At 35.4% G+C, this 26,967-nt stretch overlaps 1 protein-coding gene across 2 annotated transcripts in view; it reads left to right on the forward strand.

Annotated features, from left to right (window-relative positions):
* Positions 1-26,967, forward strand: part of SEC23A (SEC23 homolog A, COPII coat complex component) — a 61,789-nt gene that overhangs the window by 2,547 nt on the left and 32,275 nt on the right. For both annotated transcript variants that reach the window (XM_082452115.1, XM_082452116.1), the window contains exons 2-11: positions 3,145-3,386; positions 5,123-5,180; positions 5,391-5,477; positions 6,395-6,631; positions 10,313-10,392; positions 11,170-11,314; positions 17,086-17,244; positions 18,343-18,458; positions 22,159-22,282; positions 26,856-26,936. In XM_082452115.1, the coding sequence (XP_082308241.1) occupies positions 3,166-3,386; positions 5,123-5,180; positions 5,391-5,477; positions 6,395-6,631; positions 10,313-10,392; positions 11,170-11,314; positions 17,086-17,244; positions 18,343-18,458; positions 22,159-22,282; positions 26,856-26,936 (1,308 nt within the window). In that variant the 5' untranslated portion in view covers positions 3,145-3,165. The remainder of the gene's footprint in view (positions 1-3,144; positions 3,387-5,122; positions 5,181-5,390; positions 5,478-6,394; positions 6,632-10,312; positions 10,393-11,169; positions 11,315-17,085; positions 17,245-18,342; positions 18,459-22,158; positions 22,283-26,855; positions 26,937-26,967) is intronic.

The following is a 26,967-nucleotide window of genomic DNA, read 5'->3' on the forward strand; positions in this document are numbered from 1 at the left end:
CTTATAAATTTATTTATTTTATTTATTTATTTTTGGCTGCATTGGGTCTTCGTTGCTGCGCGGGCTTTCTCTAGTTGCGGCAAGCGGGGGCTGCTCTTCGTTGCGGTGCACAGGCTTCTTATTGCAGTGGCTTCTCTTGTTGCGGAGCACGGGCTCTAAGCACATGGGCTTCAGTAGTTGCAGCACGCGGACTCAGTAGTTGTGGCTCACAGGCACGGCCTGTGGGATCTTCCTGGACCAGGGCTTGAACCCGTGTCCCCTGCATTGGCAGGAAGATTCTTAACCACTGCACCACCAGGGAAGTCCCAAGAACTCTTTATACTCTTAAGCATTATAAAGCATATAATACTTAAGAGTATTATAAGATCCAGAAAAAAAAGAAAAACCTTAATAGAAGACAGGTAGATTTTTATATCTACTGCTTTGCAGTCTATTGTAATATGTTGTTTTGGTTGAATTGTGTGAAGGAAGTCTGGCTTCACATAGGTACGTAGTTGGAAAAAGGAGAGAGAATATTAATAGCTTTTTCGTATTAAAAAATATGCATATTCTTTGATACTATACCCAAACTCGACAGTTTTAATTAAGAAATCAAGGGTTAATTGCAGTGTGGAGTCTGAAACCTTAAAAATGAACTTCTTGTACTTATTGCATTATAACCCATTGGTCTATCCTACACTTTGAATGGATCATTTACCCATGCATGATTTTGTAACATCATGAACAGATCATTTGGGAGATCTTGCTTCACTGAATAATGTGTATCTTCCAAATGTTGGCATGTTTCATCACACAATATATAAAAAATCATATTATTATCACTACTGGTCTCATCAGCAAAATCTTTACATATTAGGAAGTTGTGAAGCTTATGGTATTAGATACAAGTTTTCAAAAATTTTAATTTTTTAATTTAAATTTGAGAAAGCTCAGATTTTATCATTGGCAACAAATACTGTGAATGGTTTTGCAGGTGACAGGCTCACTTCATCCATTTTTAAGAAAATATATAACAAATACCTAAGTACTAGTTATATACTATTCTTGGAGAATTGAGAAAATAGTCACTCAAAACATTTTTTGTGTTTTGTCGTTCAAATGAACAACCCTGATTGGTTGAGTATATTTTAATAGTCTTTTGATGCTTTTTGGTGATGCATTTTAGATGTATCTCAGATTATAGATGCAATTAAGTAATAAACAGAAAACTTCATTTGCTTTATGTTCTGTAGAAATAATGGGAGGGATTGCATACTCCTAGAATTTACACTCACATCTGTAGCATGGAAGCTGTTGCTAAAAACCATTTCTCTCCCAGAAGAGGTTGTTTCTCCTCTTATTGTTGCCTGTGTTAAAACTGAGGTTGGCATCTTCTAACTCCTCTCTGATTATCCCAGACCTTTGTTTTATCATTATCTTTCAACAGCCACTTTTTCTTGAAAGCTCATATTATCTTTCTCAAAGCCGTCTCCTGTATTTAGCTTTAAAATAATCTTTTCTAAACAAATCTAGATATCTTAGGATTTCTCACTACCCTTTATCAATCTCTGAAAAATACATGATTGCTTTTGAATAGCATAAAATTCCTTAGTTGTCTCTGAAATTCTGATAGGAAGAAATAGTGTTTAATTTTGATTTTATTATTATTATTATTATTATTTTAATTTTTATTTATTTATTTATTTATTTTATGGCTGTGTTGGGTCTTCGTTTCTGTGCGAGGGCCTTCTCTAGTTGCGGCGAGTGGGGGCCACTCCTCATCGCGGTGCGCGGGCCTCTCACTATCGCGGCCTCTCTTGTTGCGGAGCACAGGCTCCAGACGCGCAGGCTCAGTAACTGTGGCTCACGGGCCCAGTCGCTCCGCGGCATGTGGGATCTTCCCAGACCAGGGATCGAACCCGTGTCCCCTGCATTAGCAGGCTGACTCTCAACCACTGCGCCACCAGGGAAGCCCTATTTTATTATTTTTTAATTGCGATATAATTGACATATAACCTTTCTTTTAGAGAAGGGAAAGGTCTTAGCTGCTTAAGATACTTAAGATTTGTTAAGCCTCACTTTCTGTAATTTGTATTACTAAAATATATTTGGACATTTTTCCAAAATTAAAATTGTTATTGTATCTAATAATACCTTTTCTTCCCTTACTTATATTTTAGAATCAGTTCCTCATCCCATTGTTGTTCTTAGCTACTTCAGCATCCATGTTGCCTCTGTTGGCACCCTACCTTCATAATTCTTCGGTTCTTTATGCCATTCATCTCTCCCACAAGTCTTTTAGCCAGCCACATAGTACTTGAAATTCTATCTTCTCAGACCTTTAAATTTTACAATTTCCTTGCATCACTAACCACTGTTGCATTTTGAGAGCATGAGATAGATAGAACTGCTTCCCAGGTAGGAGAGCTGGCATCCTAGTCAGGAAGCTAAAGAATAACAAGATGGAGATGTCTCTTGACACTGGGCACTAACCAGAGTGGCATCTCCCTCTTCCAGTGGTAAAGTTAAATGATTATATTGAAATTATATATCTCAAATTAGAGTTTAAAATACTCTCTTAAGTTGGAATGTTAAAAGTATTCTGAACTAAGTTTCTGCAAGAGAGGTTAAATGATGCATGATAAAAAAATTACCTGTCTAAAATAGAAGTACCTAGTTTTAGAAAAATATTTTTGTTTTGCACCCTTAAATATTCTCTTCTAGCAAGTTTAGTGGAAACTTACTACTTTCTGGGTAGAAAAGCATGTGAGTTTTAGAATTTAATGTTTTTGACAATCTATTTATTAGAATAATGTAACTCACAAGGCTGATACGGAAAACTTAGGATCTAGATTTTCCCCCATTTTTGCCTTAAATCAATAGGACATCTATTTTATTATTTATTAGTTTTTGCCGTAGTTTTTTTTGAGAGTGAATAAAAAAGGATAAAATACCTCTCATTGGGCCTAATAGGCGTTGGGTTCTGTAGAGCCATTCATTATTTTGTTTTAATTGTGGTCATTGTTGTTTGCTAATTTTTTTTTGAGATAAATATTTTCATTTGGTTATGATTTCTAATGGATTAATATTGCTGGAAGTGGGAAAAACATACTTATTTTGAATTTTCTTAAGAGGATTTAAAAATATACTTTAATTTTGTTACAGAAATAAGAATCAAGGTCTACAATGACAACCTATTTGGAATTCATCCAACAAAATGAAGAACGAGATGGAGTCCGATTTAGTTGGAATGTTTGGCCATCAAGTCGACTGGAAGCTACAAGAATGGTCGTTCCAGTAGCAGCCTTATTTACACCACTGAAGGAGAGACCAGATTTGCCACCCATTCAATATGAACCTGTTCTGTGTAGTAGGACCACTTGCCGTGCAGTTTTGAATCCTTTATGGTAATTAAAGTATATGGAAAAAACTAATGTGTCACTATGATTAAAAAAAAAATGCAGTTTCTTTCTTGCTCATTTATATAAAAATGTCTTTGTTTTTGTTTATAGTTATTTTTTCAAATTAAGGTAGTCAGATCCAAAGAGCTATAAAATTTTAGGATCATGCTAGTTGTAGTGAGTTGATAAGAAACCAAATGCGAAGTTGTCACTGTGTAAACTGTTAGATTCTATCAGTATTCTCTAGATACTGATGCTGGCAATCATCCCATCTTGTGTCATTTGAAAAGTCATAGTTGAGTGGTATGGTGTTTGAAAAATGTTATGATTTCTTGTTACATAAGCCAGACTCTCAAGAATTAACTTTTATTCCTCTTTCTGCTCCCTCTCTCTCCACTCAGTCCACTAGCAAATCTGGTCGATTCCATCTCCAGAACCATCAGGATTCTGTCTCTTACTCTCTGCTAGAACATGGTACTTCAAAATATACCATCTTTTTCCTGGATGGTTTCATTATCCTCCTAACTGGTCTTCCTGTTTCCATTCTTGCTTTTCAGCAGTCTCTTCTCCACTCAGAAGTTTTACAAATGGATATCAGCTTATTAAAATCGTTCAATAGCTACTTATTACACTTGGAATGAAAAATCCATATCCCTTATCAAGACCTATAAAGCCCTATATGATCTATCCTCTGTGTATTTCTGCCTTAGTCTTGTATCATCCATTTTCTTTATTTTCATCTGCATTATACCTTACCCTCTCTCTTATCCTTGGATATACCTAACTTACTTCTACCACAGACTTTGTGCAATAGCTATATGTGCTGCCTGGATTGCTTTGCCCCCAGATTTTCCTATGACTGGTTTCTTTTCATTCCGATTACACGTCAGTTGTTTATTTTTTTATTTTTTATTTTTTTGACTGTGTTTGGGTCTTCGTTGCTGCGCGCGGGCTTTCTCTAGTTGCGGCGAGAGGGCTCTTTGTTGTGGTGCGCAGGCTTCTCACTACTGTGGCTTCTCTTGTTGTGGCACGCGGGCCCTGGGGCGTGCGGGCTTTAGTAGTTGTGGCTCACGGGCTCTAGAGCACAGGCTCAGTAGCTGTGGCTCACGGGCTTAGTTGCTCCGCGGCATGTGGGATCTTCCCAGACCAGGGATCGAACCCGTGACCCCTGCATTGGCAGGCGGGTTCTTAACCACTGCGCCACCAGGGAAGTCCCTCAGTTGTTTATTTGAAGGCTTTCCTTTAAAGTAGCCCTCCCAAATACATTCTCATGTCCTGCTTTGTAATCTTTAATCTTTATTATCACTATCTAAAAGTATCTTCTGTGATATATATCACAGATATAAACTCTGTGATAGCAGGGACCTTTGATCTTGTTTACTTCTTTATCATCAGCACCTAGAATAATGGCATTCAATAAATATATTTTTATTGAATAAATGCTTTCTAGATCTGAGTTTAGAAGTTACTGAGCCATTTGGAGAAAAAAAAACAGGATTATCTTAATTTTATTGTTGATATTTGTGATATATTAAAAGTTACAATATATTCATTTTGGTGAACTTGTATGTGTCAAAAGTATGAATTAAATAATGGCAACACCTAAAAATACATGGCTTTTAAAGATTGCTTTGATATCAATTTGAATGTATTCATTTTCAGAAAGAAATTAATTTTATTGAAATTAGGATTATTGTACAATTTAACTGAACCATGAGCTATTGTATCTTTTCTTAAAACAGTCAAGTGGATTATCGAGCAAAACTCTGGGCTTGCAACTTTTGTTATCAAAGGAATCAGGTAAGAAAACCCCTGTTGCATATGTTAATGCTATAATACTGCTCTAAATATGCAGAAAGATGCATATTTAAAAATAAAGATGAAATAACTTTATATATGATGAAACTATCCTTTTTAATAATTAAATGATCAGGAAATAATTATTTTCAGTTTAAAATTTCATTACTCACAAATAATTTGTTAAAATGTTTTGTTTTTTTCTACCTGCAGTTTCCACCTACTTATGCTGGTATATCTGAACTGAATCAACCTGCTGAACTTTTACCTCAGTTTTCTAGCATTGAATATGTAGTTCTGGTAAGAACGTAAGAGTAACTCTTTAAGAAATTTAAAATATCCAGTAATTTATACCAAAATAACTGTTAAATTGAGCTGACTTAAAAGGAATCATTCTTGATTCTTACATTGAATTGATTGAGAATTTCAAAGGTAAGAACTGTCAAGGTCAGTTTGAGTAAGGTAATTTCTGTTGTAGTTATTTGAAAGGTGGCCAAGGTATTGGGTGGGGTGGTGTGGTTTGCTATACCGAATAGATCAATAAACAGTAAAGTATCAATTTTGCTTTGTAGTTGGTAGGTCAATTACCAATACTTGGTCAGTATGATGCTAGAGCCTAATGATATATCCCCAAGTCTAATAATGAAATTACTCTTGGCATTGGCCCTTGTTAAGAAAATCATTTTTCTTCCCTTTCTGAACAGCTTTACATAGTTATTTACATATTTAAGTATTAAGGTAATATTTTTTATGAATGTTGTAGAGAAACCAGAATATGGTTCACTGAGCCAGTCAGTAATTTGTCCACTCTGGCTAGTTTCCAGTTCTCTTATAATCCAATTCAGGGTTAGATAATTATTTTATAAAAATCACCTAATTTTTCTTTTAAGCTTTATAGTCACTATTTTCTTATTTTAAAAGAAATAAATGCTTGTTATAAGAAATGAAACCTCATGCAGTTAAGTAAAATTGAAAGTGAAAATCTCCTTCATGTAACTATGAATAATGTTTTTAAACTGAATTTTTCACTTGATGATGTCTTGGATATCTCTCCATGCATATATAACCTGTTTCATTTCTGAAATGGCTTTATTAGGATTCCATTGTGTAAATGTATTGTAAATTATTTAATTAGTCCTCTGCTGATTATCCTGTGTATTGTGCTGAAGTGTTAATACTTTTAAAACATTTTTTTTTATCGCACCATTTTTTAAAAGCGTGGTCCTCAGATGCCTTTGATATTCCTCTATGTGGTTGATACTTGCATGGAAGATGAAGACTTACAAGCCCTGAAAGAATCTATGCAGATGTCATTAAGTCTTTTACCACCTACAGCTTTGGTTGGCCTAATTACTTTTGGGAGAATGGTGCAGGTTCATGAACTTGGATGTGAGGGCATTTCAAAAAGCTATGTCTTCAGAGGAACGAAAGATCTGTCTGCCAAACAACTCCAGGTAAACAACAAGAATGGTAGTTTTAGCCTGTTTGTGCACATCACTCTATGTATGTCTATAAATGCCTTCTAGATATAAGTTTCTAGAAAATATTATGAATGACTAATTGTATTATAACAAAGCCTTTAAATTTAGTGTTGGCCTCAGCGTTCTTTCGTTTGCCTTAAATTTTTATCGTAGAGATTGAAGACCCTTCACTTTTGAAGTATCTTTAAAATTTAGAGTGAAACTGAAGCTATTTTACTAGAGATTTGAAGGGCTTACAGAAGAGTCATGCTGAAGACTGAGAGAAGGCAACCACAGAATTTTAGCTTTTGTTTCTTTACATCTCACTTAGGAACTAAACACTTTGTGTTTGGCCAAGGGGACATATTTTAAGGCTTGAGAGTTAATAGGTGAACCATGAGTATATATATTTTTTCACACACTAGGACATTTTTATCTTTGGGGCAAATTGAAGCTTTGTCTTCCAAGGCAGGGAGTTATGTGTAACATACTAGGATCATCTTGGTGTATTTTTCAAAATCTTTTTCTGTCCAGAGATTTTGATAGATCCTAAGAGAGTGAGTGAATATGTGCTTCAACTGGAAGATAGTTGAGAGGGTAGAGATTGTTCATGTAAGTGTTTTGAAAAACTTTCTAAGTGATTCTTTTTTTAAAATTAATTAATTAATTTATTTTTGGCTGCGTTGTGTCTTCATTGCTGCGCACGGACTTTCTGTAGTTGCGGCGAGTGGGGGCTACTCTTCGCTGCGGTGCGTGGGCTTCTCATTGCGGTGGCTTCTCTTGTTGCCGAGCACGGGCTCTAGGCGCACGGGCTTCAGTAGTTGTGGAACGTGGGCTCAGTAGTTGTGGCTCGCGGGCTCTAGAGTGCAGGCTCAGTAGTTGTGGTGCACGGGCTTAGTTGTTCCATGGCATGTGGGATCATCCCGGACCAGGGATCAAACCCATGTTCCCTGCATTGGCAGGCGGATCCTTTTTTTTTTTTTTTTAAATAAATTTATTTATTTATTTTTGGCTGCGTTGGGTCTTCATTGCAGTGCGCAGGCTTCTCATTGCGTTGGCTTCTCTTGTTGTGGAGCACGGGCTCTAGGCCTGCGGGCTCAGCAGTTGTGGCTTGTGGCTTTACAGCGCAGGCTCAGTAGTTGTGGTGCACGGACTTAGTTGCTCCACGGCATGTGGGATCTTCCCGGACCAGGCCTCAAACCTGTGTCCCCTGCATTGGCAGGCGGATTCTTAACCACTGTGCCACCAGGGAAGTCCCTCTAAGTGATTCTTATACAACCCCCAGTTGAGAAATTACCCTGATTGGTAAGCCTGGTATAAAGTAGACAGATATGAAATCAGACTTTGGAGGCATCCAGGTAGCCCAAAATGAAAAAAAAAAAAAGATTTTGAGGATGACTAATTTGAAGCTTAGCAGACTGGGATAGTGGTGCCGCAGTTAACCGAGACAGGAAATACTGGAGGAATATGCAGGTTTGGAGGGGGAGGATAAATGAACAGTGAATATGATAGTGAATCATAGTAGTGACTAAGATTTGAAGAAGTGGGGAAAATTAGAGTCTGTGTTCTTTCAAGAGGTTTGTTTTTGAAGGTAGGGAAGGAGGTAGTGTGAAAGTTTGAGAGAGAGAGGACCGAGTTAAAGAGGTTTACTTTAGGAGGGACACTTGAATGTGTTTATACACAAAAAGAAAGAGACTAAAGAGGGTGAGTGAAAGCAAGAGTGAGATGAGGAGAGGGAGGTTTCACAAAACATGACAGGGCTTCCTTCAGGAGCATAAGAAGCAGAGTACCTTGAAGGGGAGGATCACCTGTTTCCATGAGACAAGAGAGAGTGGGCAAGTTTTAACCTCTATGTACCTTAGTTTTTTCATGTGTAAAGGGAGATAATAATAGTATCTATCTTACAGGGAAGTCATGAAGATTAAATGGATTGTGCTTTTAGTAATCTTTATTTATTTATTTATTTATTTTTATATTTATTCTTGTCTGTGTTGGGTCTTCGTTTCTGTGCGAGGGCTTTCTCCAGTTGCGGCAAGCGGGGGCCACTCTTCATCGTGGTGCGCGGGCCTCTTCACTATTGTGGCCTCTCTTGTTGCGGAGCACAGGCTCCAGACGCGCAGGCTCAGTAATTGTGGCTCACAGGCCTAGTTGCTCCGCGGCATGTGGGATCTTCCCAGACCAGGGCCTGAACCCGTGTCCCCTGCATTAGCAGGCAGATTCTCAACCACTGTGCCACCAGGAAAGCCCGGATTGTGCTTTTAGATGTTTGCTATTACTGTTATTTTTAAACTGTAAATTTATTTAAAGTAGTTTATTTCTAGTTCTGATTGCAGAATACCTTTTACTTAAATTATGTAATACGTATGTAATACATAAAACATCTGCCTTTTTGAAACAATGAATGCATGCAAAGTAAATTTTTTTCTCCATCAAAATGTTTTTATCTTCCTTCTCTACCCATCTCGTTGAAGAGAGCCTGGTCTTTGTTCCCCAAATAGTTCTGGATTCAAATCTTAAACTCTTCTAGTTGTGTGATCTTGGGCTGATCTCTTTGCTTGTTTTCTCCTCCTCTATGGAAAGGAATAAACAATACCTATTTTACCAGATTATTTTATTTTAATACTAAATGAAATGATGTAAGTGAGAACACTCAGCGTAGTGTAAACTCTTTTAGGGCTTTTATAGCAAAATCTGGATTAATATCTTGCTTTGCTACTTACTAGTTTTGTAACCTTAGGCCAGTTACTTAGCCCTTCTGAGTGTCAGTTTTCATTTGCAAAGCAGGAATTTAAAAATCTACTTCATTATATTTTGTGAGGAAATAGTATATACAAAGAGTTTAGCACAGAATCTGGCACATAAGTCCTCAGTAAAAAGTTGCTGTTCCTTCTAGCAGTGTAGGAAATACTGCAGGATTGGTTCAATAATTTTTTTTTTTTCAAATCTTTAGACTTTCTGATTTTCTGTTATATACTTTTATTCTATTACTTTATGACTCAGCATTTCTAGATTCAAGAAAATTTTAGTAAAATAACATTATTTTCATGTGTCTAGAGAGGAATTCTGCACACATCTAAAATTCAGAACAAAACTGGCAGTTTGGTTAGGCATTGAGTCAGAAAATTAAGAAGCATAGACATACAAGGTGTGTGTACCTTATAAACCCCATTAATACAATTCCTTGTATCTCTCCTTTATATTTATTACAGTTGCAATTTTACACTTATTTAGCTAATGATTTAACTCTTGTCTGTTTCACCAGATATAAATTTCCATACGGTCAGGGACTATATATTTTTTTCAACATTAGATACCTGGCACATTGCGATATAGTTGCTGAAAGGAATGAATGAAGACAAGTTAAGAAATATAGAAATTCAAGTTACACAGTAGCTTACTTTTACTTAATTAGAAATAAAGTATTTCTGAGCTAGTATCCCTCTTTTTTTGCTCACATAGCACCTTGTACTTTGCTGTCTTATGATGATCATTTCATTGTATTACTGTTTACCTGACAGTCTCCCCAACTAGAACTTTTGCTTTCTGAGGGAAGAGACTTTGTGTTCTTTATTTTTGTGTTCCTAATGCCTACAGAAGCACCTTGCATGTCATAAATATTTGATACATCTTTGTAGGAGTAATTAAATGGATATCACAAAAATAATCTCTTTACAGGAAATGCTGGGGCTCTCTAAAGTACCAGTTACTCAAGCAACACGTGGTCCTCAGGTACAGCAACCACCTCCTTCCAATAGGTAATAAATACGGCAAAGAGAATTTTACAATTCATGTGGCTATTTTAAGCATCCTATATCCTTAACTTGAATGTAGGGATTCAGTGATACTATATTGTTAAATATTTTTAGGAATGTAAATATTGCATTAGTATACTTTTTAAAGAGTTGAGGTAGAATCACATCGCTGAAAAGGTTGGTTTTTCATTATTACAATGTAAGGATTTTCTTTAGTTTTGATATACTTTTGATTTTCTAAGTTCAGAAAAACTTAATTTTTGTGGTTGAGGGCAGCCAAGCAAAAACAGTGCCCCCACAAGCTTTTCATTTTGCCTCCTTAGCCTTGTAGTAGCTTTTTCCACTAAACTTAACTAATCAGAGGTGGTCTTACTAAAACTGAGTTGATGTATCTTCTCATAATTAATTCAGTAACCTTAAAACTTACTAGATTGGTAAATGGAAGATGCAGTCTCAAAGTAATACTTGGTTTGAGTGTTTTATTTATAGTAGCTGTACTCAGTGTGGTTCCTCACCAGTGGGCAACATCACCTGGGAACTTATTTGAAATGCAGATTTTTGGTCACCACCCCAGACCTACTGTAACAAAACTCTGGAACCAGCAATCTATGTTAAAACAAGCCCTCCCACCAATTTTGATGTACACAAAAGTTTGAGAACCATTGGTCTACTGTGTATTCAAATTATTTTTCTCTATTTTTAAGAAAGTGGACAATTTGTTTCTTAAACCCTCACCCACAAACATTTATAAATGGCTTTTTATTTAATTTTGTTTTGCAGATTCTTGCAGCCAGTACAGAAAATAGACATGAATCTCACAGATCTTCTGGGAGAACTGCAGCGAGACCCGTGGCCTGTACCACAGGGAAAGAGACCTTTGCGTTCCTCTGGGGTGGCACTTTCCATAGCTGTAGGACTACTTGAGGTAGTGACAATAGCTTTGTTTTGGAATGTAAATGTGTATGTGTGTGTATGGAATGATATGTACAAGATAATGCTGGGTGGAAAAATCAGGTCATAGGACAGCACATATGTGATTTTATTTAAAGTTTGATCTGTGGTATGTCCTTTTGTGTATAGAGAGGCTTCTGGAAGGATGTTTACCCAATTGTTAACAGTGGTGGGTTAAGGAGAGTTTTACTTTTAAGTAGAATTTGAAAATTTTACACTTGACATATCTTAGCTTTGTAATTAGAAGAGTTTTTTAAAAAATGTTTTTTAAAATTTGAAATGTTATTAGATTTATAGACAAGCTGCAAAGGACTTTTTTTCTGAACTATTTGAGATTAAGTTGCTGAAGTGATGTTACCAACCCCTTGAATACTTTAGTTGTATTTCCTATAAACCAGGATATTCTCCTACATAACCATAATACAACTTTCGAAGTCAGGTTTTGAAATATATGATACATACACTGATGTACTGTACAATATGTAACACTGATACATTACTACCATCTAATTCTCAAAACTCATTCAAGTTTCGCTGGTTATCTCAATAATTTCTTTTACTGAAAGGATTTAATTCAGAGGCATGTATGTAGTGGTTATGTCCGTTTAGTCTCCTTTAGTCTGGTGTAGGTCCTCAGCCTTTCCTTGACTTTCATGACCTTGGCACTTTGGAAGATTCAGGCCAGTATATAGAATGTCTCTCAAATTAGGTTTGTCTTGATGTAGCCTCACAATTAGATTGAGGTCTTGCATCATTGGCAGGAATATCACAGAAGTAATGGTCTTTTCTTATTGTATCCTCTCAGGTGGCACATGATTTTCATTTGCCCATTGTTGATGATTATCACTTTGATCACTCATTAAGGCGTGTCTGCCAGGTTTCTCCACTGTAAAATTACTCTTATTTCCCCTCCTTTTGTGATTAATAAACATTAGATGGTGAGGATCTTTGAAACCATGCAAATATCCTATTCCTCATCAAACTTTCAATTTATTCATTTATTTATTAATATCACTGTGGATTCGTGGTTTCCTGTTTTTTACAGTGAGTTATCTGTTGCTATCATTTTTTATTCTTTTAACTTTCTACTTTGACATAATTCCAAACATATGGAAAAGTTACAAGAATGGTTCAAAGAATTCCTTTAAACCTTTCACCCAGATTCCTCAAGTGTTAACATTTATTACATTTGCTTTATCCTTCTCTCTCCAGATATTTATATAGATAGTGTGCTCTCTCTATAAATATAGATGTAGCTATATATAGGTATCTATTTATATGTTACACACATATAAATTTTAAAAAGCCATTTGAAGGTCAGTTACAAACGTGATGTCCCTTTACTTCTAAGTTCTTTAGTGCGCATTTCTTAATTACATGAGAACATTCCTTTGTATAACCGCAGTTCATTTAACAATCATGAAATTAACATTGATATAACACTATTTTCTAATCTTTAAACTTTATTCAGATTTCACCAGTTATCCTAATAATACTGTGTATTGTATTCAATTGTCATGTCTCTTTGGTGTCCTTTATTCTGGAACAGTTCCACAGTTTTTCTTTGTGTTTCATGACAATACTTTTTAAGAGTATAGGCTAGTTATTTTTTAGAAGAACTCTCAATTTGGGTTTATCTGATCTTTAATCATGAGTAGATTGAGCTTATGCACTTTTGGCAGGAATATTGCAAAACTGATTTGTGTTCTGCTTATGCAACATATCAGGAAGTTTTATTACTACTGTTGTTACTTAGCTTTGATCACTTGGATAAGGTGGTTTCTGCCAGGTTTCTTCACTGTAGGGTTACATTATTTTCACTGTAGAGTTAAGTATCTAATGGGGAGATACCTTGTATATTCATCAAACTTTTACCCAATAGTTTTAGCATCCATTCATGATTCTTGCCTGGTCAATTATTATTGTGATGGGTGCTAAATAGTGACTTTCTAATTCCATAACTTCTTCTACATTTATTAGTTGGCTTTCTACTTGAGGAAGAACATTCTGTTCTTCCCCATTTATATATTTATATTGGTGTGGATTCTTATTTCATCCAATGGATTATATTCCTTTGCTGTCATTATTTATTTTGATACTCAAATTGTCCCAGATTTGGCCAGTGGGAGCCCCTTCAAGCTGGCTCCTGGGTCCTTATTATATGTCATCATTGTCTGAACATTTGCTTGCTTTCTAGTACAATAAGATGTTCAAGGCTCATCTTACACCTGCCCTGGACCTGATATCAGCCATTTTGAAGCCCTGGTTTCTTTTAGCTTTGGTTCCACCAGGCAGATCTAGATGCTTCATGTGCTCACTGTTACTGGAATGTCATTGCTTGTATGTCCTAGTGGATGGAGCTAAGAAATATATGTATATGCATACGTATATGTATGTATGTGTGTTTCTATAAATGTATATATACACACATACCTATATAATTAAGTATGTATGTGTGCATATATACACATATATCTAAGTACCCCTGCATACATCTATGTCTATCTCTATTAAAACCACAAACGCTATATATTAAAAACCAAGAGTTCTTTCAGATATATCTAATTCCAATTCAGTACCACAGGGTTTATTCTATCCTTCCCATATTTGTAACTCCCTTCTCTGACCACAGGAACCTGGTTCGGACTATTCAAAATATGTTTACTTATTTGCTCCGTCCTAGAATACACATAGAATAGTTTTAGAATTTCTAGCTCGGACCTCTGAAAAAGAAGCCTAGGAGTTAGCGCTCAGTATTTTTTAGCATTCTGAGGATAAACAGGACAAAATATACTGTACTCAAAAGTGAACGGGGTTAGTTATCCACAACCTCCCTCCTCTTAGTGTGGTTATATTTTTCATTTGGTGTACATTCTGTGCATTTCTTTTTTAAAAATCCCATTCTTGTTTTGCATGTGTATATATGCGTAGGGAAGCATTAACATGATTCCAAATCACAGTTGTACAAAAAGATATACTCAGAGTAGTCTCAGTCCCTTTGTTGGATGAAACTTGTCTTCTAATAAGTTTCTTAAGACTTAAGGGTACAGAATTTCCTAACCTGTCGAATGTTTAAACTGCTTTTCTGTGGCCTTTTTATACTTGAAGGATAGCTTGGTTGGATATAAAAAGTCTTGGTTCTCACTTTCTTTCCTATAGTTTTTGAAAATGATGCTCCATTGTTTTCTTGCTTTGATGTTGTTTTTGAGAAGACTGATGCCAGCCTAATTCTCTTGCCCTTGTAAATTATTTGATCATTTGCTTGGAGTGTTACTAGTATGTCTTGTGGGTTAATTTTCTCTAGTGCCTGGTGATCCTTTTCTATATGTGTATTCAAATCTTTTGTTTCTATAAAGTTTTCTTGTATTACAGTTTTAAGTGTTAGTTTTTTCATTGTTTTGTTTATCTTCTTTAAGAACTCCAATTATACATAAATTGGATCTTTGCTTGTTTTGCATTTCAACCACTTTATCTCTGATCTTTTATTCTTATTTATTTCGTTTTCATGCTCTTGATTATTTTCTTGCTTTTCTTTAGTGCCCCTTAATAAGTTTTCATTTGAATCTGGCAGTTGTTCTATGCTGGCTGCTAGCTTCCTTCTTCTTTCTTCCATGTACTTTTCCCCAAACTGCCCTTGCTTGTGTGAAGGCTTGCATGGGAGATAGCTCACTGGGACTTAGTGTTTATTATTATTTTTTTACTTATAAGTAACTTGAAGTTTGAATGCTTTTTGTGTTCTAGTTATGAAGGTGTGTGGTTTGTATACTTTAATTTGTTCTTGTTCTTTACTGATATTTCAGCTTTACGTGCCTGCTGTTACCTCAGCAGGATGATACCCAGTATGAAAACAGTATTTTTATTTGTTTATTAATCTAGTTTAAGAATGTTTTAGAAGTAATAAGTATACCTAATAAAAACATTCAAACAATATGCAAGGATGTATAAAAATGAAAAGTAAAAGGCAGTTTTCCTTGCTCTTGCCTAGATTTGTTAATCATGATTTTTAAAATTATCATCAAAGTATATCATTGACATTCTTTTCTGAAGCTATAATGTAGCTTGAAAATGCACTGTGTATTTTTGTTCAATAACTGCTTATAGAAATTAGAAATAAAAGCATTTCAAATATATATAAATATTGTTAATTGTGGAATGGAGTGGTTATACACATAGAGAAGGAGATGTAATTCTTTGTCATTGCAGTTTTGCTGCTTGCTAGGGAATCTTTCATGTATTAAAGTCTTAGGATACCTTTAAATTTGTTTTTTCTAGATTCCCTGTTTCTTTTGGATTGTACTCAGTTCTTTTGTTTATTATAAATTTTCTGAGGTCTTGCATGTCTAAAAATGTTTTTTAATTTTTCCCTCTCACTTCATTTGTACTTTGGGTGGGCCATCTTCAATAGGATCTTTGAGCCATTCCTTGCTAGTATTCTAACAGATAGTTTATTGGATAATTTGATGTAGTCTCATTCTTAGTCCTTTTCAGGAAACTTATTTTTCCCACTGAACATTTTTAGAATGTTCTCTTTAATTTTAGAGTTCTGAAATTTCATTAGGCTGCGTTTAGGTTTGATTAGTTTTTCATTAATTATGTTTGGTTTTTGGTAGGTCCTTTCATTCTGAAGACTCCTGTCATTCTTCAGCTTACTTTATTTTTTTCTTTTTTATTCTATATTCATTAGATTGATGCTGCACTTCTGCATTTCTTCATATCTTTATTTTTTTCCTCATATTTTCCTTCTTTGCTCCTATTTCTTGGAGGTTTCTTCAAGTTTATTTTCCATATCTCTAACTTGGTCTTCAGACATGCTTTTTAGCCCATTCGTTGAGGCATTTTTACTTTTGCCATGATTTTAATTCTAGAATCTCTTGAGAGTTGTCATATTTGTTTTGATATTCATTGTAACATGTGTTCTGTTCTGTATCTTTCAGCCCCCAATTTCTATTCTGAGAACCTTCTCTGGGAAGATTGCCTACTTTTCTCAGAGAGCTGTTCTTAGGAATTGCTAAAATCTGTTGTCATTAGCTGCTGTTTCTGGAGCTGACTGCACTTCTTTGGCCCATTGCTGCTTTTTGTGTTTTTTTGACTCTAAATGTGGAGTTTTTAAGATATTCCCTTGGGAAGATCTGGCTTACTTTTGGAATATATATATGTATATATATTTTTAAAATTATACATAATATATATATTTAAAATTCTTTTGTCAACCCAGTACAATCTGTTGTTTGGATTCCTCAAAATTTCTAGTCTGCTGATAGTACTCTTTCTTACTTATTTTTTAAACAGTACCATTTATATCATTTCACTGGCACCTTGGGAAGAAGGGGCAGGTAGATTGAAGTACTCAATCCATCAGTTTGAATTACAAATATAAGTTGTGCATGTATTTTAAGCATAGAAGACAAAAATAACAACCAAACAGAAAAAGATACCCTCTTTTCTTCTTCTTTCCCTACTCTTCCCTGTCTAGTACTAGTTAAGCAGGAGGAACATCCTTGCTTATAGGGATCAGGTTTATAGATTATTTTAAAATTAGGAAGGCATTGCTATTAGAATAGGATTTCAAAAGAAAGATATTCACACAAACATCTTGTTTTTAAATTTTGTTTTAAACATTTGATTATTCTTGGAAAATGTATGCTTTCCTGTTTTCTAGAAAGAATATATCAAAATTCACTATCATAAATGTATATCCATATGTTTTCCTTTAAACTCTTCTCATGAGTTACTTTTTCCTGATAGTGTACTTTTCCCAACACTGGTGCTCGTATCATGATGTTCATTGGTGGTCCAGCCACTCAGGGGCCTGGAATGGTGGTTGGAGATGAATTGAAGACGCCCATAAGATCATGGCATGACATTGAAAAAGACAATGCCAAATATGTTAAAAAAGGAACAAAGGTAATTTTGGTTTTTAAGTCTTTTTGCCTTATTAGAAAAATTCATTTGATGGAAGAGGAAGAATATAATTACATTATGATAAATCTGATATTGTGATGATCCTGCAACTGCTCCTCAGAATTAGAGAAATAGTCTTTTTTTTCTCGATAATTTGTTATATTTTTTCTGGTTTTAAATATTTAAAAACTTAATAGGGGGCACCAATAGGTGTCTCTTTAAAAACTACTCCTGAGAGAAAACCTGTGTGTCTTTTTTAATATTCATGTTAAAGAATGTCTTTCCCATCAGGAAGAATTTCTTGAATTTTCCAATTTTTCATTTCCAAGAGGCTGCCCTTTAGATATGTATATTGTTCATAGCTTGAATAGTGCGTCATTTTCTCATAAGTTGTTCTCTGTTCATGTAACTTCAATTTTATCTGGGTTTGTGTCAGTTCATTTTCACTACTGTTGATTCTTGATACCCTTGTATTGGTTCTGCTTGTTAATGTCTCATCCCTCCCCCCCTTTTTAAAAAAATTGTCTGGAGTTTACAATTTTAGTTTAGTTGTCCTGTATTATCTCATATTTCTTTTTGGTAGTCATTATTATATTTTTAGGGTGTAATTAGTAACAGATAATTTTTGTCACTATTAATGGATGCTTTTTTTCCTGTCACCTAATTTCCCTTTTGAATTTGGAGTATTTCTTAGAGCTTCAAAAAAAGTTTTATATTTGTTTATCTTAATGCTTTTGCTATCGCCTATTTTTCATGTTACTTGAGTATAGATTTATCCAGGAAAAAGAGTTCTGTGTTGTTCTTCCATCATGTGTATGTATGAAGAGCAACATGCCTTTCTTCAAGGTTAGCTCGAAATTTAGGAGTTCATTTAGAATGAATGGCATTTAAAGAAAAGAATGTGAAAGTGTCAGACTTATTAGAAGTTGTATCATTTTATGAGATGTTATAGAAAATTAAATTAGAACAAATCACATTTAAATTATTATGGATTATTCTTTTAGTATTTCTTATATCATTTTGATCTATTAATGGCAAAAGATTTATAGGATGATTAAGTTTGTACGTTACTTTGATTTGATCTTAAAAAATCTGTTGTAGCATTTTGAAGCATTGGCTAATCGCGCTGCTACGACTGGTCATGTTATTGATATCTATGCATGTGCATTAGATCAGACAGGTCTCCTGGAGATGAAATGCTGTCCTAACCTTACTGGGTATGTATATACATTTTTATAAGTATTGCAGTTATAAACTAATAACGACACTTTACAAATATAAACCAATAATGGAAAAAAAAAATAGTCATCATCCTGCCACTCCAGGGCAACAGCTATTAACAGTTTTTGATACTCCTTTCAGTAAAGCTTACTTTAAATTTTTTCTAAAATACAGTTTAAAAGGCACAAGTTCTGTTTGAAAAGTTCATCTTCATACCCTTCAGTCATTGTTTTATATTATTATTTTGGTAGCTTTTTTGAGATATAATTCACATACCATAAAATTTACTCATTTAAAGCATATAATTTAATGGGTTTTTTTTTTTTAGTATATTCTAGCCATCACCATAATTTTATTTTAGGACATTTACATTATCCCAGCAAGAAACTCTGTACCTATTAGCAGTCACTTCCCGTTTCTCCTTCCTCCCCCTCCCCCTTTCAGCTTAGACAACCACTAAACTACTTTCTGTCTCTATAGATTTGCCTGTTCTTGATATTAGGGGGAAACCATTTTATCCTTCACCATTAAGTATAATGTTAGCTGTGGATTTTTGTAGATGCCTTTATCAGGTTGAGTATGTTCCTATCCCTAGTTTGTTGGATTTTTCTTTGCGTGAGATGGAAAGTCAATAGAGAGTTTTCAGGAGAGGAGTGATATGATCTGACTTAATGTTTTAAGAGGATCATTTGACTTTAGTCGTCTTTAGTACGTAGAGGGACACAGGAATATCAGGTGGTGGCATCACAGTTGGTGAGAAGTGGTTGGATTTGGGGTATATTTAGAACACAGAGAATTTGCTAGGAGGTTGGATCTGGGGTTTGAGAAAACCAAATGAGTCTAGAAGGATTGAGTTGTCCTTTATTGAAATGGGTAAGACTGGGAGGAAGAACATTTGGGGAGAAGATTAGGAATTCAGTTCTGAACATGTTTGGTTTAAGATGCCAGTAGGCATCCATGAGGAGAGGTTGCGTAGGCAGTTGGATATTAGAACCTACAATGCAGAAGATAGCTCTGAATTTATATCTAGATATATAAATGCGAGAGTTGTCAGAATATTGCTGTGGTGTTTTTTTTTGGCTGCATTGGGTTGCTGTGCACAGGCTTTCTCTAGTTATGGCAAGCGGGGGCTACTCTTCATTGCGGTGCGCGGGCTTCTCATTGCAGCGGCTTCTCTTGTTGCGGAGCATGGGCCCTAGAGTGCATGGGCTTCAGTAGTTGTGGCACACGGGCTTAGTTGCTCTGCAGCATGTGGGATCTTCCCAGACCAGGGATTGAACCCATGTCCCCTGCATTGGCAGGCGGATTCTTAAGCATTGCACCTCCAGGGAAGTCCCTATTGTTGGTTTTTTAAAGCAATAAAAATGGATGAGATTGTAAGATCGTATAATTTAACACTACGAAGGTCATTGGTGACCTTCCTAAGAGCACTGAAAGTTGACTTAGAGTGAATAAGAAAAGGAACAGGAGGAGGGGATCGGAAGCAGCTGACATAGACCAGAGCTTCTCAGACTTTCATTTCACATGTACAAGTCAGTTGGATATCTTGTTAAAATATAAATTCTGGATTTAGTATGCATAGGATGGGACTTGAAATTCTGCTTTTCAAACAAGACCCTTGGTGATGCTAATGTTGTTGGACCAAGGGCCACACTGAGTAGTAAAGGTATAGACAGCTCTTTCATAGAGGTTTGCTGTAAAAGGGAGTGGATAAATAGGGTATGGTATACGTTGCCATTAATTTAGGATGTTTTACTAGGTTTAGTGATAACATAGATCATTCTAGATGACATGTTTGTAAAAGTAGAAAATCTGAAAAAATCTACATGCAAACTATTAGAATTAGTATGTTAAGTTGTCAAGACTTCTAAATCAAGGTCAGTGTACAAAATTCAACTATATTTTTGTATACCAGTAACAAATACAGTAGACCCTGGAACACCATGGGTTTGAACTGCACAGGTCCACTTATATGTGGATTTTTTTCAATAAATACATACTATAGTACTACATGATCCTTGGTTGGTTGAATCCAGGGATGTGGAACCATGGATACGGAGGGCTGACTATAAAGTTTTACACAGATTTTTGACTGCACATAAGGGTCTGTGCCCTAAACTCCGCATTGTTCAAGGGTCAACTATAAAGAGCAAACAAAATTTAACAGCATACAATCTATAATACCATCAGAGATAACATAAATTAGGACTTTAGCAGTATCAAAAATAAAATTTCCATTGATTAATTATACCACATCTGTTTTTTTCTTTTGCCTGATGTAATTTTTGATTGTTTTATTGTTGTTTTAAAAACTACTTAAAATATTTTAAAAATATGATGAGCAAATACATATAAATATTTGTACTCATGTTGTATATGGGTATATGTATCCGCCTTTTAATTTAAACAGTAGAAAATTTTACATAGCTTCCCCTACTTTGCATCTTTTACTTATATCTTGGAAATGGGTTTATAGTAGTACAGTTGACCCTTGAACAATTTGAGGATTGGGGGAACTGACCCTTTGCATAGTGGAAAGTCTGAATATAATTTTTAGTTGGCCCTCTATATCTGTGGTTCCTCTATATTTGCAGTTCTACATCCTCAGATTCAACCATCAGTGGATAGTGTAGTTCTGTAATATTTACTACTGAAAAAAATCCACTCATAAGTGGACCCACGCAGTTCAAAACCTGTGGTTTTCAAGGGTCAACTGTATATTACTCCATTGTGTGGTTGTACCATATTTTATTCCACTAGTCTAATAGATGGTCATCTGGATTGTTTCCAATCTTTTATTATTATAAATAGTACTTCAGTGAATAGACTTGTGCCTATATTTTGCTTTTTGGTTTTTGTTTGTCCGATTTTCTTTGGGATAGATTCCTAATAGTGGGGTGGCTGGATTACAGAGAAAATACATATGTAATTTTGTTAGATACTGTCAAGTTCCCTTGCATTGGGTTTGCACCATTTTCCATTCCCATAAGCAATTATGAGCATGCCTGTTTTTCCACAGCCTCATCAACATAATATGTTGTCAGACCGATTTGCTGATTTATTAGGATGGAAATGGCATCTCAGAATAGTTTTTATTTGACAGTTAGTGTTTTTTAAAACTTAAAAAAATTTATAAAGGTACATGGTTACTGAAAAAAATTTAACAGTACTTAAGTGCATAAAGTGAAAATGCTCCCCAAATATGCCTGTATTCTCATTCACTGGATATAACGCTGTTAAGTTCAGTGTGAAACACAGAGACAATATATACATATACACACACTACACATGGAGATATTTATTTTTAAGAATGAGAATGAATGCTGTGAACTATCAGATGTCTTCACCAGTAGGGAGAACTGGGTAACTGGGATGGGAGAGACACATATATTACTATGTACCCTTTTGTACTTTTTGAATTTTGTAATGTATAGATGTATTACCTATTTAAAAAAGAATTTTTAAAAATTACTGAGGACAGATACAAGTGTTAGGGGCACTCAGGTACCCTCAGAATTGAGATTATTTGTGGCGTGGGGGTATTTTCATATAATTGAGTTTTTAAAATTAATGTTAATATCACACATTTTGGGAAATATCTTTAAAATTTTTTTGGTAGTGTTGAAAAATAATTTACTTTTCTGGTTTTACACATGGACCCTTGTGTCACATTGTTTTTTTGCTCTTTTCATGCAGAGGATACATGGTAATGGGTGACTCTTTCAACACTTCCTTATTCAAGCAAACTTTTCAAAGAGTTTTTACCAAAGATATGCATGGACAGTTTAAAATGGGCTTTGGTGGTACATTAGAAATAAAGGTAAGAACCAAAACTTGACATGTATGGTATGTTACCAAGAGAGAAATTTGTAGGCTTGATCATAATTTTAAAACATCATCAATCAAATTCAAGATATGCTTTAAAAATAGTGGTTATTTTATATTGAAACCTGGAGTTAGAGATTTGTTCACCAGAAAAATGTTCATCGTTAAATGTACAATGAAATTTTACTTGAGCATCCCTAAATAATTGTTAAAACAAGAGGATATTATATAAGTAAAATTTCCTATAACTCTATTTTTTGTTTATATAGGGTTTAACTTTTTTTAGGCATACCTCATTTTATTGTGCTTCGCAGATACTGCATTTTTTTACAAATTGAAGGTTTGTGGCAACCCTGTGTGGAGCAAGTCTGCTGGCACCATTTTCCAACAGCATTTGCTCACTCCATGTCTCTGTGTCACATTTTGGTAATTCTCACAATATTTCAAACTTTTTCATTATTATTATATTTGTTATGGTGATCTGTGATCCGTGATCTTTGATGTTACTATTGTAATTGTTTTGGGGCACCATGAACCGTGCCCATTTAAGACAGTGAACTTAATCAGTAAATGTGTGTGTTCTGATTGCTCCAGCTGCTGGCCGTTCCCCTTGTCTCGCTCCCTTTTCTCAGGCCTCTCTATTCCCAGAGACACAGCAATATTGAAATTAGGCCAGTTAATAGCCCTACAATGGTCTCTAAGTGTTCAAGTGAAAGGAAGAGTCCCACATCTCTCACTTTAAATCAAAAGCTTTGTGAGGAAGACATGTCAAAAGCCAAGACAGGCCAAACCTAAGTCTCTTGGTTCCAAACAGTTGGTCAAGTTGTGAATGCAAAGGAGGAGATCTTAAAAGAAATTAAAAGTGCTACTCAGTGAACACACAAAGGATAAGAAAGCAAAACAGCCTGACTGCTGATATGGGGAAAGTTTTAGTGGTCTGGATAGAGGATCAAACCTGCTACAATGTTCCCTTAAGCCAAAGCCTAATCCAGAGCAAGGCCTCTCCTCCCTTCAATTCTAGGAAGGCTGAGAGAGGTGAGGAAGCTGCAGAAGAAAGTTTGAAGCTAGCAGAGTTGGTTCATGTGGTTTAAGGAGAGAAGCCGCCTCTGTAACATAAAAGTGCAAGGGGAAGCATCGAGTGCTGATGTAGAAGCTGCAGCAAGTTATCCAGAAGATCTAGCTAAGATAATGAATGAAGGTGGTGGCTACATAAAACAACAGATTTTCAATGTAGATGAAACAACCTTCTACTGGAAGAAGATACCATTGAGAACTTTCATAGCTAGAGAGAAGTCAGTGGCGGGCTTCAAAGGACAGGCTGACTCTCTTGTTAGGGGGCTAATGCAGTCGGTGAGTTTAAGTTGACCTAATACTCATTTACCATTTCTTGAGATCCTTGGGCCCTTAAGAATCTACTCTGCCTATGCTCTATAAATGGAACAACATAGCCTGGATGACAGCATATCTGTTTACCACATGGTTTACTGAATATTTTAAACCCACTGTTGAGACCTACCACTCAGGAAAAAAAGATTCTTTTCTAAATATTACTGCTCATTGACAATGCACCTGGTCACCTAAGAGCTCTGCTGGAGATGGACAATGAGATTCAAGTTGTTTCCATGCCTGCTAACACAACAGCCATTATGCAGTCCATGGATCAAGGAGTAATTTCAACTTTCAAGTCTTATTTTTTAAGAAATACATTTCATAAGGCTATAGCTACCATAGACAGTGATTCCTCTGATGAATCTTGACAAAGTAGATTGAAAACCTTCTGGAAAGAATTCACCATTCAGATGCCATTAAGAACATTTGTGATTTGTGGGAAGAGGTCAAAATATCAGTCTTAACAAGAGCTTGAAAGAAGTTGATTCCAGCCCTCATGGATGAATGTGAGGGGTTCAAGACTTCAGTGGAAGAAGTAACTGCAGATGTAGTGGAAACAGCTAGAGAACTAGAATTGGAAGTAGAGCCTGAAGATGTGATTGAATTGCTGCAATCTCATGATAAAACTTGAATGGAGAGGAGTTGCTTCTTATGGATGAGCAAAGAAAGTGGTTTCTTGAAATGGAATCTACTGATGAAGATGCTGTACAGATTGTTGAAATGACAACAAAGGATTTAAAATATTACATAAACTTAGTTGATAAAGCAGTGACAGGGTTTGAGAGGACTAACTCCAATTTTGAAAGAAGTTCAACTGTGGGTAAAATGCTATCAAACGGCATTGCATGCTACAGAGAAACTGTGAAAGGAAGAGTCATTCGATGCAGCAAACTTCATTGTTGTCTTATTTTAAGAAATTGCCACATATATCTAGGCAAAACTCTAATTCAAAAAGATACATGCACCCCTGTGTTCATAGCAGCACTCTTCATGATAGCCAAGACATGGAAACAACCCAAATGTCCATCGACAGATGAATGGATAAAGAAGATGTGGTACATATACACAATGGAATACTACTCAGCCATAAGAAAGAAAGAAAGAATGCCCTTTGCAGCAACATGGATGCAACTAGAGATTATCATACTAAGTGAAGTAAGTAAGAAAGAGAAAGACAAATACCATATGATCTCACTTATATGTGGAATCTAAAATGTGACACAAAGGAACCTATCTACAAAACAGAAACAGACTCACTGACATAGAGAACAGACTTGTGGTTGCCAAGGGGCAGGGGGCTGGGGGAGGAATGGAGTGGGAAGTTGGGGTTAGCAGATGTAAGCTATTATATATGGAATGGGTAAACAACAAGGTCCTACTGTATAGCACAGAGAGCTGTATTCAATATCCTATGATAAACCATAATGGAAAAGAATATATGAAAAAGAATGTGTATATTTGTGTAACTGAATCACTTTGCTGTACAGAAGAAATTAACACAACATTGTAAATCAACTATACTTCAAAAAAAAGAAACAGAAAAAAGAAATTGCCACAGTCACCCCAACCTTCAGCAACCACCATCACCCTGATCGGTCAGCAGCCATCAACATCGAGGCAAGACCCTCCACCAGCAAAAAGATTATGACTCACTGAAGGCTCAGATGATAGTTAGCATTTCTTAGCAATATTTTAAAATTAAGCTATGTATATTGTTTTTTAAGACATAATGCTATTGCACACTTAATAGACTACAGTGTAGTATAAACATAACTTTATGTAACATAAAGTTATATAACATAACTTTGTGGGAAATAAAAAAATTGGTTTGATTCTCTTTATTCTCAATATTTGCTTTATTTTGGTGGTCTGGAACCAAAACCACAGTATCTCCAAGGTATGCCTGTATGTTTTTTTTAGTGCTAAATTTGCTTATGTTAGTGCTAGATTCTTTAATTGCAGGAGTTGGTATCTAACTTAAGAGAAACATTTTCTGTTCTATTTGGATAATCAGTAATTGTTTTTGGTAAGTTGTTGACATTCAATTCTATCATTCATTTCAAATTTGGGATTCAAGAAACCCAAAGACTTAGTGTTATTTATAAGTGTCTTACAAGCACATTGATTTTGAATTATTAAATATTTCTTGTTAATCTTCTTATTTCATTGAATGCTTGCTATATGTCCAGCATTAAGCTAGGAAATTGTAGAGATCTCAGGGAATATCTAAGGCACAGGTATTCTTATAAAGAACTTATTCTTGATAGAAAGACAAGATTAACACATGTGATTGAATGAAACAATAGTAGATTATAAAAGAGCTGTAAAGGTTTAGGGAAGAAAAATGAATGTATGCAGGATACAATTTATCCTAGATGGTTTTACAGTGACTTAGAGTGGTTTTTGAAACATGGCAGAGTTTAACTTGGCTGAGGAGAATGATTTTAGTTGGGAGCCCAGTGTGAAGAGAGGCACAGAGGTGAGAATCAGCATGGTATGTTTGGGAAAACTGCCCAGTGAGAGTGGATGGTTTGTATTGGAATGTAAGTGAAATAGTTTTAATTGTGTGGTTTGGTTGTAGTTTGGAGATGCATGTGTAGGCAGAAGAAGCCCTTATAGGTTAATGAAAAACAGTGTTTGGGGTAAAATTTGTCTTGATAGTGGTATTCAGGGTTTATCAGGAAAAAGAATCTCATGTAAGAAAACTTGAGTTGGGCTTCCAAATTTTTAGATAGAAGATAACATTAGCTTAAATTTTGGGGTTAGTGGAGATTGGAAAGAAACCAGTCTTGGTGAGAGATTTTCAATGGGAGTTAAAATAGAAGATGGCACACCAAAGTGTACTAGAGTCATTCCTTGGTATCTGTAGGGGACTGGTTCCAGGACACCTCCCCCACACCACCACTGCAGATGCTCAAGTCCTCTATAAAATGGTGTAATATTCTTATGTAACCTACACACATCCTCCCACATACTTTAAATCATCTCTAGATTACTTATAATACCTAATAAAATGTAAATGCTATGTAAATAGTTGCCTGTGCACAGCAAATTCTAGTTTTGCTTTTTGGAACTTTCTGAAAAACTTTTTTTCAAGTATTTTCAATCCGAGGTTGGTCGAACCTGCAGCTGTGGAACCCACTGATATGGAGGGCTGACAGTGTATTCTTATTTTGCAGACCTCAAGGGAAATAAAGATTTCAGGAGCTATTGGACCCTGTGTGTCTCTCAATTCTAAAGGACCCTGTGTGTCTGAAAATGTAAGTCATCTTTATTCTAAAAAGAAAATAC

The sequence above is a fragment of the Balaenoptera physalus genome, assembly GCF_965194825.1.
Source record: "Balaenoptera physalus genome assembly, chromosome: 2".
In the NCBI taxonomy this organism is placed as follows: domain Eukaryota; kingdom Metazoa; phylum Chordata; class Mammalia; order Artiodactyla; family Balaenopteridae; genus Balaenoptera; species Balaenoptera physalus.